We start from the raw sequence: 13,441 nt of genomic DNA, 5'->3' as shown, positions 1-13,441 counted from the left end.
GCTATACTCTATGTTGATGTGTTAAAATATAGCCTGCAAATAAAGGCTGCTGATGTGCAAGGACGTGTAGCGAGTGAAGAGAAAATTGCCCGATGAATTTTCTTATACAGAACAGAACAAATATAATGAGATGTCTTGACCGTAATAAAAGGTCATACTCAAAAATTATTTAAAATCTCTGCACAGATTGTTGCGAAATAATCACATAGGGCTCCAAAGTTATTAACATTGTTAAAAAGACTCGGGGAGGCACTTAACACTACATGCTATGAAAAACAACTGATTTAGTCTGTGAAATGGTCACAGCAGGGTGTAAATTGCATATAATTCAGGACCTTAGGAGCCAGTTGTTTGACAAATAATTCACATAGCACTGTAAAAAGTTAAAGGTGTACCAGCAGCAACATGAGTGTGGTAATAAAATGTGTTTTTGTTTTCGTATGTGTGTGTTTGTGTTTTTGAGGTGATGAACCTGATCCCAGTGAACAGTAACCTACGTCTCACACAGGTTTCAGAGTAGGAGGGGCAGGAACATTTCTGCTGACCTTTTCTTCACCCACATCTTATGCAACTCCTTCATGGATACACATTAAATACCCGCAGCACTTTATCAGTCACACTGATAAAGCTGCCAGCGGAGGAGACGTGCCTTTTTAATAGACCACAACTAAACGGTGACAACTGCACTGTGTGAATCCGATCATCACAGGTTTCAGAAACAAGGGAGAGAAAAAGAAAAAAATGGTGGAAGGAAAACGCTTCTTTGATTATTATAATAGTGGGGGGAAAAAACGTTTGCAGGAACACTGGCCCCAGTAAACTGCATAAATGAGTCGGCAAGTGGGAAAATAAATGTAGAGTAAGGTGGTTAAATCTGAATAGAAATCATAAAAATAATCCTACTTCTAATTCTGTTCTTAAAGTTTGTTCAAATCATTTAATTCCACATTATCTTAAAATATACACGTTAATACTGCAGTAAGTATCAGCTTATCTTGACTCTGCATTTAAGTTTTACACTCAGGGAAATACTTAAACCCAAGTCTGTATGTGTTTATGACCGCACCACTCATTCAAATAAAACTAATCTAAATGTGCATCATAATAAACACATTTCACCCAAAATCCCACCACATACCGGACTGTGCAAAGGTTATAGGCATCTTAGATGTTTTAGATTCTTATCACACCATCAGGTGTCTGATTGATCCCAGATTCATAGTGCAGTCCACTGGGCAGGTCAACAGGCCCATAAAGAACCCATGAAGAACTATTTTCAGGGGTAGGAGGAACCAGGATCCTACAGCAGATGGTCTGACCCCCAAAGAGCCCAGATCTGGGCAGCGTGGAGTCAGTCTGGGATCACAAGAAGAGACCGAAACACTGAATCTACAGAAGAGCCTTGGAAAAGCTGCTGCAAAGTACCAGGAGAACCTGTGTGCAGGTCAAACCAGAGAGAGCTGCTGCTGGTTTAAGGACAAAGGAGCTGCAGATATTGATTAGATTTAGGTGTATTTCCCTTTATAACTTCCCTTTGGGCTGAAGTTAACTGGTAAATGAAAAAACTATTGATGTCATTTATGTTAAAAGCATCAGCTGTGTGTTTTTAGAGCCTACAACAAACAGTGCTGTATATTTTGGTGCTTTGGGATTAACACTAATAAAATGAATAATCAAAAATTCTTCAAATTAAAAGTTCAAATGCGCAGCTAAAATAATTCCACCAGTTAAACAGATTAATAAACGAGTTCATCTCTTGATTTAGTTTCTCTGGTGGATTATCATGACCAAAAAAATGGAAAGAGTTCTGGACGCATGCTAGATAATAATAACTCCAGTCCCTCCAGACATTTTCCTTGAGTTCAATGTGTCGCCCAGCTGAGATCCCGGTCACCGTGCGTGTTTTCCACCAGGGGGCAGGACACTGTGGCTGCGGTTGCACGGACAAACAGGCTCCGGCTGGGTTGTCCTCATCTGGGGCGGATGTTTTCTCAGTGAAACTTCCCAATCTCTCCCACCCCGACCCCCCACTCCCCACCCCCCACCCACCCCCTCCTTAAACTCACACCAGACCCAGGCCCAGAGAAACCAAAGCACAGACTCCAGCACTTCGGGCTCCGGTTTCTCTTCTTGTTGTGGCTCTGTGTTGTCACCTCTGTCGACACTTGGCCCTCAGTTTATTTCCTTCAAACATGGAAACAGTACAGCGAGAAATCAAAGCATAAATATCACTGGACAACAACAACATCTCTTGTTTTCACGCGTAAAGGCGACTTGTTTCGGCCCAGATTATTATTACATAAACCGTTTTCGACGTCTTGTGCTAATGATTTGTGTCTTTTCTTAGAGTGAAATATTTGCCCTGCAACTGCGGCGGCTTTAAACCCGACAACCCCGCCCCTCAGCACTATCACATGAATCTGGACTCAACGGTGGATGTGAAAAAAAGTTTGGAGGTCTCGCAGAAATCACTTTTCTCCAGCCAGTACCAAACATCTGGGTGTTTTTTTCCACCTGCGGAGGATTTAAGTCCAGACTTGGCGTCGGAAATCACCGTTTCCCGGATCGGATTTCTCCAAACTTATTTTTTTTTCCGCTGCAGGAATATACAGAGAGAGAGAGGGAGAGGGAGGGAGAGAGAGAGAGAGAGAGAGAGAGAGAGGGGGAAAACGGTCTGGCTGCTTGAAGGTATGTGGGAGGCATGTAACGCGTTGTGCGCTGCTCAGATTGATTTTACTGCCTCAGATTTCTCTCCTTCGACTTCACTACCCGGTGATTGTTTTTCTTTGCGCAGCCGATTAACTTCCGAGATGTTACAGCTCGAAACAGACAACGACACAAAAGTTAAAATGGGGTGGGGGAGTGTGTGACTGAGTGAGTGAGTGTGTGTGAGTGTGTGTTGGGGGATTGGAGGGCAAAAAAAGTGTAAACAAATCCGATCATAGCTGCAGCGCTCTCACACATCTAGTCTTAACGTGCCTGTTGTTTACTCTCTGTCTGTTGTTTGTTCTTGTGATTTCGGTTTTCCAACAGATTTTTGTTTCGAGGAAAAGCGAAAAACTTTGGCGACATGGACGCGCACCGCGGCGCGCCTCCGGCCGGGCAGCAGATCGTGCACGTCCGCGGGGACTCGCAGACTGAGCTGGAGGCCCTTTTTAACGCGGTGATGAACCCCGGCAAGGCGGGCAGGCAGCCCCCCTCTGTGCCCATGAGGCTGAGGAAACTGCCGGACTCCTTCTTCAGGCAGCCGGACCCCCGAGGCCACTCCAGACAAGTACTGACCCCCAGCTCACTTTACTGCCAGCTACACGGTGTATATGTGCAGAACAATAGAAACACACAGTACTTCACACCCTGTGTCACTAAGGTGTTGTTGTTGTCCTTAAAGTTTTGGCCACCCTAATCCTGAAACATGACGAGGACAATATATATATATATATATATATATGTATGTGTGTGTGTGTGTGTGTGTGTGTGTGTGTGTGTGTTTGTTATTCTATAAAATGTCAGAAATATATATAGTGAAAAAACAGTAGGTCTTTAAATGACTTTTGATTCCACCAACAGTCCCTGACCCAAATGTTTTAGATAAAGATTTTACCTTATGTCAGTGAAAAGCATCAGATTTGAGAAGCTGGATTTATATATTCTAATATTTAGCTACTTTATTTTTAAACTAACTAAAAAAAAAGCAGCTGTCAGTTTAAAATTGCAGCTCTAGTTGTGATTAATAAGGGTTTTCAGTTCACATGTTGGTGAGACCGTAAGGAGAACGTCGATTTGATGGTCAGGTTTGTGGCTGTGGTTTGCAGCATTTGTTTCTTTACAGTGAGCATCTGCTTTTGACCACTGTTACTCTATTCTGGTTCGGTTTACTGTATCAAGCATGTACTGTATTCCCAACCACTTACTTGTCACAGTAAACAATTTAGCCACATTACAGATGCAGCTGCTGTACAGTGCAGGTTAGCCTTGAACACTCAACTGTAAAATTTGCAGTTATCAGGTTTGCTGTGTAGCCTAAATTTCAAAACCTCAGAGAGATTTGCTTTAAAAGATTGTAGACTAATCCTTTTAAAACGAGCACATTCTCTGTCAGTCTCAACAAGTGCATTCAGCCCCAGTGGAACCTATTCTTTGGAGGTTATAATTAGGATTTAGGGTGAAATTGGACATAATTAGATACAGTTAAACATAGATGAAAGGTTTCAGCCACCCTGAGAAACATTTAGGGTTGACCTTCTTCGGTCTAGAACAGAGCTGCACCAGCTTTTATAGAGGAAAATGCATTTCTGACCATCTACATGTCATATTTATTTATTTCATGACCAGCAAATTCACCTTGAGACAAATTTTTTCTGTTTATAGAAGTGACTCAAACAACTAATTAAATATCTAAAGCTGAATTGACCCAATTTTATAGAAAATATGCTAGAGTTAGTGACCGTGTCAATAATCTTAGTCTACCAGCAGTAAAAATGTTTTGGCAGAAGTAATGAAACCGTTTTTAAAGCGACCAGTCATGTCAATGACCAGTCTCACTGTTTTTTCTCTTAGAGTTTGTTTATCCACCTTGGCTCAGTCTGGTATCCATCCAAACCTTTTCTTCCTGCTGGTTTATGTTTCTGATTGCAGTTTCTGGCTTGTCATGGCAGTTGTTAACCCTGCTTGTTTCTCGTCAGGCCAGTTCGGATGGAGGTGTGTGTGGCTCTCTCACTCCTCATCACGTCCGCGCCCATTCCTCCCCTGCCTCCCTCCCTGTCAACTCCCTCTCTACTCAAGCAGCAGATGTAGCAGCGACAACGATCGTACCTGACGACGTGCCGCTCCCCCATGGTTGGGAAATGGCCAAAACGCCTACTGGCCAACGATACTTCCTCAAGTAAGAGGCCTAACTCCAGTTTTTTTCGTGTTTCATCTGTTGCTCTGCCGGTTACTTGAAGGGTTTCTTGTTTAGAAAGACCCAAAGAATCAGCCCCACTTTGTCCTGACATCCATATTTCTGCACTGGCACGCATACGGTTTAGGGTTGTATATGATTATTTTGTCATTTTAGCTTAAAAATATCAGAAAATAGATTAAAGTACATCTTTCAATTTCCTAAGTCATGTTGCGTATTACATGCTTTGTCTGAATGATTGTCCTAAAATCAAACATAAATGCTGTAACGATTATTTTAAATGCTACCGGAAGTTTCTTTAGGTTTTTGGCCTTTTACTCCTCCTCAATATTTTCCTAAAGACAGAATATGACTGAAAGTAAATCTGCGAGGTGTGACATGTAGCAGTGGAGATATAACCAGCACTCAAACTAATCATCTGCATGCAAACAGAAAATGTTCCAACTAGTTTTGCAACCAGTGTAGTTTCAGCCAGTTTCATTCATGAGCACAAATGGCCTGACAGCTCACACTCCTGTCAAAGGCGACTATAGTTTAAAACAGCACAAACAGTGAGTTTTGTCAGCGTAGATGTACACGCACATCTGGTAGTACAGGTAAAGCAGGTCCGAGGCTAAACGCACCTCATGCTTCTTATCCGTCGGGTTGCATGGTTTAACCGATGCAGATATGTTTAGACTTGTTGTGTGTTTGCAGTCACCTGGATAAGACAACCACTTGGCACGACCCTCGCCTCACACAGCTTCAGTCGGCTGCAGCTCAGCATCCTATCTCTGGCACTCCGGTCCATGCCCACTCCCTCAGCAACCCAGCACCCACTACGCAACCACAAAGCATCAACCCAGAGACAGGTATCACTCAGGATTTCCCCCCCACCTCTCTCACCATCCAGTGTCTTTTCAAAGCACAGGCCTGCTTTTCATAGTTCAACTCATCTCCTGCTGGCCAGGTCTTTGCTGGGTGTCAGGTGCCAGGTCTCTGGGATTCCCTTTTGGTCACTACATCCATGGCTTTTGATGACTTTGCTGGGAGTTATCACATTCGCATGTCACTTAAAAACCCAGGCTTCACTGAACTTTAACTATTGCACCCAGATGACAGTCCATGACCGAAATGACTAAAGAGAGAGATGTGACAGCCTCTTCAGATCATCAGGTTCAGATCATCCCACTAAACCGACCACAAATCTCAATAATCAGAAAAATGGTGTTGAAAGAAATTAATTGAGGGGCCATGTTCATAAACATTCATAACGCAAAGAGCAGATCCTGGTGACGAAATTCCAAGAAAATTCTTAGAATTGTGGGTGTTTCTTAACAATTTCCCTTAAAATTTAAGAGTAGATCCTAGTAAAGATAAAAGTTATTGATGGAGCATCTTAATCCTTTAAAGAGCTCCTAGAGTGGAAAACTGTTAGGAGTCAGGAGGATGACTTTTAAGAGAGTCAGGAGTTTTGTAAGCAGAGGAGAAAATGATGAAGAGGGAGATTAAATGTGCTCACACCTCTGACTGACAGTAAGTTAATCAAATGGTACACGTTAGATCGCGCAGTAATTACATTTGCAGTTGATCTTATTACAGGTGCACTCATATCTGTTATTGATTACATTTACTACTTATTACTTTAGCCGAATTTCCCTTGAGGGATTAATAAGGTGTATCTTATCTCATCTCCTATCAAGAGCAAACATGCCACAATGCCAGAAATGAAAGTCATCACAACTCAGAGATATTTGGCAACTGGAAAAACGCATCAGTGCAGCAGTGATGACTTAGGTCTGTCACAATCTCCCATCAGTATAGTTTATATTATATTATAGACCTTAAACAGCAGGGCCAGTTTTCTCCAGTTACTTTTAAACAGATTAATCGTGTGTGTGTGATTAGGCTAAAATATACAAAAATAGGTCTTTTTGTTCCAAGTCAGGGCTTATAATATATCATGCGTTTTGTTTGTGTCTTTGACAGCCAATCACAGTCTTCAAAATGATGCATCATGCCTAGCAATGGGGTCAGCCCCATCTCTTTACTAAGATCAGAGTTTTTGTCTTTTTCTTGCTCTTGAGTTGCTCTAAGGTGAATCCTAAAACAAATCTTAAGTGTTTAAGTTGCGTTAGGAGAGGATTGTTAGAATCTTTATGAATATGGCCCCAGATTTTTTTCTTAAGTAAATGCAAGTTTATAGGTAGAGGCGCATTGTTTTGGTTGTCAAATTGGAACAGGAACAGGAAAAACTGTTTGCAAAACACACTGAATACTACCTGCCCTGCACCACACAGCTACTTTCTATTAAAGAAATAGTCCAATGAAAACCTACCATAATGTGTTCTGTGGATTATCCAGATTAATGGGGACATGGAAAAAGGTGTTGCTCTTGAATTTACAGTACTGTGCAGACGTTTTAGGCAGGTTTTAGATTCTTATCACACAACACCATCAGGTGTCTGATTGATCCCTGGTTTATTGTGCAGAACAAGTCCATAAAGAACACACTAGAGTTCATGAAGAACTGTTTTCTGAGGCAAGAAGAACCAGGAGTCCTGCAGCAGATGGTCTGACCCCCACAGGGCCCTGATCTCAGTAGTGTGGGGTCAGTCTGGGATCACATGAAGGGACAAAAGACACTGGGACAGCCTGATTTTACAGAAGATCTGCAGCAGGTGCCACAAAATACCAGGAGAAACCATGTCAGGTCAAACCAGATCAGACTAAAGGGAACTGCTACTGGTTTAAGGGGAAAGGGGAGTACTACAAATACTGATTAGATTTAGGTTTTGGATCCTTTACTGCACTTTGTATGAAGCTGACAGATAAATGTAAAGCTATTTAAGTCATTTATACTATCCCTTGTGTATTTTTAGTGCCTAAAACGTTTGCACAGTGCTGAATATATTGTAATTTGGCTGGACTGAACTGAATATTGCATTCTGAATATTGCCACTGCATCCAGGCAACATGCACATTTTGACTCCACAGGACGTAACTGTACTGCAGCTATTTCCGCACTAACCTCACTTCTGTTGGTTAAATCTCTACCAACTAGAAGTCACACAGACATTAAAGGACGTGGGCAAGGTTCTACTTTTTACTCTCAGCACTCCATGCACTCCATCCACCATTTGCCTTCTCACTGTGTACTTTCACTGCTGTTCAGGTCCACTGCCTGAAGGCTGGGAGCAGGCTGTGACTGCAGATGGAGAGGTGTACTACATCGATCACATAAATAAGACCACCACATGGGTTGACCCGCGTCTAGGTAGCACACCATCAAATTTGTGTCTCCTGAGTTGACAATTCTTGTTTGTCAATGAAAGAAACATTTTGTTCCAATGTCCGCCATCACAAGTTGCTGTTTGGCAATGAAAATAAGAAAGATCGCAAAGCTTTGACAAGTTTTCCTTATATGTTATCGCTGAAATGTTATGCCTGTACCATTTGTTATACCAATATATGACTTAATTATCGAAAAGTTGCTTTCCTTTGAATTTTATGTTCCAGCCCAGAAGATGAACCCTGGCGTGCTTGGCTTGGTAATGCAGCAAAGACAGGAAAAGGAAAGGCTCCGATGCAAACAAGGCCTCCCTCCGCAAATCATACCACAGGTCAGAGATCTAATAAAACAGTAGTTGGGTGTACTGCTGAGAAACTGCACAGTTATTTCCTCTGTTATATGGTTGGATTATCTATGTACTGTATATTCAGTTGAGATGTAACAGATGTGTGTGTGTGTGTGTGTGTGTGTGTGTGTGTGTGTGTGTGTGTGTGTGTGTTGTAGGAGGCAGGAGGAAGGAACCAGATGCCTGGTGGGATGGACCATGACAGGAATGCACAGACACTTGTCCCATCTCTGGATGTTAGGATCAGAGCCTCCAACCATGAACCTACACTTAATGGGTGAGTTCATGTTTAATATTATTATCATTTAATATAAATCTTTATGCAAAACAGTAGGGATATTCTGCAGCATACATAACCATAAACATCTACCTCTAATCTGTTCTTCTGTCTGCCACCAGTTTTTACAAAAACTCTAATACTCTCTATTAAAACATAGATCCAGTTCCTGAAGAAAATATGACATATTATAGTTTCCTAAAATGTGCTGTAAGTTCAATGATTGTGCAGAATTTCTACTGGTTAGTCCAGTTTTTTCACAGATGATCACATATAAGGGAATGTTTGCATGTTCTCTTGTGCAGCGCTCACTCTCGTAATGAGAGCACCGACAGTGGTCTGAGTGTCAGCAGCTTACCCCGCACGTCGGACCACATGTTGAGCTCTGTGGATCACATGGACACTGGTAATACACAAACACACACATGCACACACACACACAACACGCAACAGAAATGCTGATATTGGCTTTGTGCATTTGGAAATTATTATTCAAAACCATCTCTCTATTATAAATATATACATGCATACTAAAACCAAACTATATATAGTAGTAGTATTTTGTGAATTCAGCAGCTCCCGTCTATATAGATAAAAACAAACTACACATTTATGAAAATGCCTAACAGGTGATTAAATGTCTACATTTCTCCCAGCTCGCTGTTGATGTGCAACACAGTTCAGTTTTTTTGAGTTTCTTTTCTGACTTACTCAGGTGACTCTGGCGAGGCCTCGATGGCCTTGCAGGAGTCGATGCCTGTACTGCCAATGTCTGAGGGCGAGGAGCTAATGCCCTGCATCCCCGAGGGTCTCAGTTCAGACCTTCTGATGGACATGGAGACTGTTCTGTCTGGGTCGCACATGGACAGAGACAGCCTGCTCACCTGGCTATAGACATGCTCAGCAAACCACCCCACGTATGGTCAAATTATCATAACATGACTGAGAACTCTGGAGGATTTTTGGCTTCAGAAGTGGTACAAAACAGAGAGAATACACTACTGTTGAGTGATGGATATCTAACACTACTCGCACCCTGAGGAATGAAAACACCTGACTCTCACAGGAGGTGGTAAGCTGCTGATATTCCCCTTTTTATGAGCCTGGTTTCCACAGATGCACAACGGAGCATCAATATTTTTATTACAGCATTTTAGCCATCACCTCAGAGGATGCTCCGCATTTCTCTGGTTAAATGCGTCACCGCTAATTTTAGAGCAAAAACATCTTTTCTTATCCCCACTTGGGTATTACTGTTTGGAGCAAACAAACAAACAGTCATGATAGCTGAGTCTGTGCATAGCAGTTACGCAATCGCAAAAAAAAAAAGAAACACATCTGGTTCCGTGATAAATATTTAAATAACACCAGAGTTACACAAAAGATGTTTAATAGTAACATGAAATATGTCGTTCGTGGGGAAAAATGAGTAACATCTGTAAATTTGTGATTTTATGCACAGACATTGTTTGGAAAACATCTTCTTAACAAGTAAGTGTCAGGGCTGAGAGATGAATTCATCATGAACGTATCTGGATTAAAACACTAATCAAAGCTCATACTGTGACACAAACACCAGGAGGGAGAGGACGCTCCCTTGTGGCGAACCAGTAGATTGAGAACACTAAGAAGTGCCATTTACATCCAGACGTGTCAGTTAAAACTCTCACATGCCAAAATCATGTATCAAATGTCTGTGCGTGTCTGGGGCTGCTCAAACCAAGACTGTAATACGTTCCACTTTTTTCCAGAGAAGTTGAGGAGGTTAAGCTTTATCTTTGGTTAGAGAAGAGACTCCCTTCCTGACTAATCAAAGCCTGGCATAAGAATTTAGGGAAGGAAATGCTACAGGATAGTGTCAGTACATAGAGGAGTCTGAACCCGGGACACTAAAACTAAAATAAAGTTTGTTTTAAGACCCCTGTTTGCAAACAGGACCACTGGAATATACAGAGGATGTCTACAGTAAATGAACACATGGTCAGTATAATGCAATCCAACACAATACAAGGTTTCCCCGTGGAAATTGTAATCTTGACACATCTGGTCTTATGACCACTAGATATTTGATCGTTGCTGTGTGAAATAGTGCCTTTGTTCTTTTTTTGAATATGTTTTAATGTTATTATTAAAGTGTGCTATTTTTTTTATATATATATCATTAACCCACAAACCGCTCAAAGATACTACAGCAGCATTGCTATAAAATCACCTATTTTGAAGTTACTAACAGTTATATTGATTTTGTGCTTGGGTTTTTGTTGTGTTGAATTGCATTTTATTGTAAATTGTTGCAGTCACTTTGTCCACTTCATCATACATAAGCTTCACAAAGGTAGTTTTTATTGGAGGTGTGCGTTATTGGATTGCATTATATTGTACAGCTTTAATATTATGTTCCCCACTTGTTTATGAAGTGATGCCACATCATTGCTATCAAGGCTTGGATGTGTTTCTTACACCGCAGCTGTAACATAAATGAAAAATATTCTGTTGAACAGCCAGCACCCCAGCAGGTTTGAGGTTGAACTAAACACCTTTATACTGACAAAAACTAATGAATGTTTGATGCGATAAGTTGTTTTTTACTCTGAGGACACACACACACACACACACACACACACACACACACACACACACACACACACACACACACACACACACACACACACACACACACACACACAGCGAAACGCAGACCAGGTTGAGGTTTGATATAAGTCCATCAAAATTAAAAAGCTTTTCTCCAGTTTCATCCATTTTGTTTCATCAAATATTGTGGACTAGCTTGGCTTTTTTTGGCTTCCTTTATTTCCAGCTCATTGCTCATATGACTGATAAATCAGCATAGATAACATCTATACAAACCCACATTATCATCGTCCTTTTTCTCAAAAATCATTTCTTTTCACTCTTGATGCAAAAGTTGCAAAAGAAATATAAATGACCTTAAATATAATGCATTTTTACAATCATCTTTTCAGAAATTTCTCTGGCAAAAACAATTTTTTGGTTTAACCCAACAATGACACCCAATATGCATTTTTCAATAAGTATACTATTATTAAAACTCATTCTAAACAGTAAACCTAAATACCTTGTATCTCTTAATGTTTTTTTTTAAATAACCCTAACTTATTTGAAAGTCAAACTAGAATTGAGTAATTTATTACTGGAGATAGACCAAGATAGTCTATGGAGTTCAATTACACAACAGAAGCAAGTTTCAAGATGCTCCTGTCAGATTTTCATCCATACTGTTCAGGCATGTATAGAAAACATCTGCCTTGAACAGTTAAAAAACCAGTTCAAAAACACTTCAAAAACATTTTTTACAAAACACTTGAAATGATATAAAATGTCTATGAACTAAAAAAATACAAAGTCATCCTGTTGTCAGATATTGGTAGGCTACAACTCTGGAGCTGTATGTGCCTCCTTAGAAAAGCAGCATGTTAATTGTGGATGCTGTTTAACTTGGTATATTTTGTTCTACTTGCAAGAGTTAACTGGTGCTGTAATACAGACCATAATCATCAATATGGGTAGCTCTTTAACTCTCTTACCTTTGCTAAACTACATAATACAGTAAGTTTTTAATGTGTTTTTATTGCCTGGGTTTCTGCAGTGTGTTTTTATATTTTTTCGAAATTTGAAGTTGCTAATTATTTTTTGGTGAGAGCGTTTCTTCTAAACATCTTCTTTTATATGCCATATATATATATCTATATATATACATATATAGATATATATATAACGGCATATAAAGGTAAAGATTTTGTTCACATCCCCTAAAAAGGGCCCAGTCACCTTTTGTAATCTGTTCTAAAGTAAAGGTAGAGGCTCATACAGATAACATATACACTACCTATTATTTATCTTAGCATGCATTACACTCGTTATGTTACATATAATGTTTATTATTCTATTCACTGAGAATGTGGAGGCAATCAGACTTGTTTTGTACCTTTTTATGCATGTGTGTTATATAAATATATTTCTTCTTATTCTCACTGTAATCAGTTTAAAAGAAGTTTCTGTTTAATAAACATTTAAATACACCTGACCACCTGTCATTTCTAGAGATGTTTTAGTGCAGATTGTCTTCAGCTTCAGTATGAGTATAAAACTACTCATTGATTTTTTTTTTTTTTTTTTGGGTGGCTCGTTTCTATTGTATTTGTGTTTTCTACTCATACATAATTAATTCAGTGGGATTAGTTGGGTATGGCACAGGGAGCGGTCACCAGTCTGAATTCATTGCTATTTACAATCAAGTCAGTTAAGGCTTAACGGACAAATGACGTTCTGTGTTTTTCAAGTAGAAAAGTTCCCAAACTTTTGTATGTTACAATTACTGCAGTTTTTGTTTTTTAGTTTTTGGGTTAGTGAGCTTTAAAAACTACACTGAAACAAGTTCTGTCCATTTGCTTCAGCGGTTGCATTTACCATATTTACATGTATGACTGACCAAACATTTACATACAAATGTATATAGGTCTAATTAGCTGTTCCTTCTCTGAGCATAGATGTGATTAAAATTTTACACTTAAGCTGTAAGTCACTTGCTTAAATGCATTTTATCCCCTATTACACTCAACAAAGAACTTTTTTAAAAATTTTGGTTCCACTTACAGAAAATTTCTA

General features: G+C 40.0%; 1 protein-coding gene across 4 annotated transcripts; it reads left to right on the top strand.

The window, feature by feature from the left end:
• Positions 1 to 2,080: 2,080 nt before the first annotated feature.
• On the top strand, positions 2,081 to 11,461 carry LOC113142983 (transcriptional coactivator YAP1-like). Of its 4 annotated transcripts, XR_003296999.1 has the most exons (10): positions 2,081 to 2,688; positions 3,034 to 3,274; positions 4,683 to 4,882; positions 5,597 to 5,751; positions 8,055 to 8,156; positions 8,399 to 8,502; positions 8,676 to 8,794; positions 9,100 to 9,200; positions 9,510 to 11,286; positions 11,318 to 11,461. XR_003296999.1 is itself a non-coding variant. In XM_026328390.1 (9 exons), exons 2-9 carry the CDS (start codon positions 3,071 to 3,073, stop codon positions 9,686 to 9,688), a joined length of 1,164 nt encoding a protein of 387 aa, XP_026184175.1. In that variant the 5' UTR covers positions 2,081 to 2,688; positions 3,034 to 3,070; the 3' UTR covers positions 9,689 to 11,461. The 4 variants fall into 4 exon arrangements, 3 of the variants coding, with proteins under 3 accessions (XP_026184175.1, XP_026184177.1, XP_026184176.1); XM_026328390.1 differs by having other exon boundaries at positions 9,510 to 11,461; XM_026328391.1 differs by having other exon boundaries at positions 2,682 to 2,772; positions 9,510 to 11,461.
• Positions 11,462 to 13,441: the final 1,980 nt, after the last annotated feature.

The sequence above is a fragment of the Mastacembelus armatus genome, chromosome 14 (genome assembly GCF_900324485.2).
Source record: "Mastacembelus armatus chromosome 14, fMasArm1.2, whole genome shotgun sequence".
Lineage (NCBI taxonomy): Eukaryota > Metazoa > Chordata > Actinopteri > Synbranchiformes > Mastacembelidae > Mastacembelus > Mastacembelus armatus.
Note: the sequence above shows the minus strand (reverse complement) of the source record. Positions and strands in the feature narration are given on the sequence as shown.

Excerpts from the sequence above, each read along its gene's own strand:
- LOC113142983 (XM_026328390.1), top strand. The coding sequence starts at position 3,071 with ATGGACGCGCACCGCGGCGCGCCTCCGGCCGGGCAGCAGATCGTGCAC. Across the intron at positions 8,157-8,398 it reads ATGGGTTGACCCGCGTCTAG|CCCAGAAGATGAACCCTGGC; the intron begins GTAGCACACCAT and ends TTTATGTTCCAG. Across the intron at positions 8,795-9,099 it reads CATGAACCTACACTTAATGG|CGCTCACTCTCGTAATGAGA; the intron begins GTGAGTTCATGT and ends TCTCTTGTGCAG.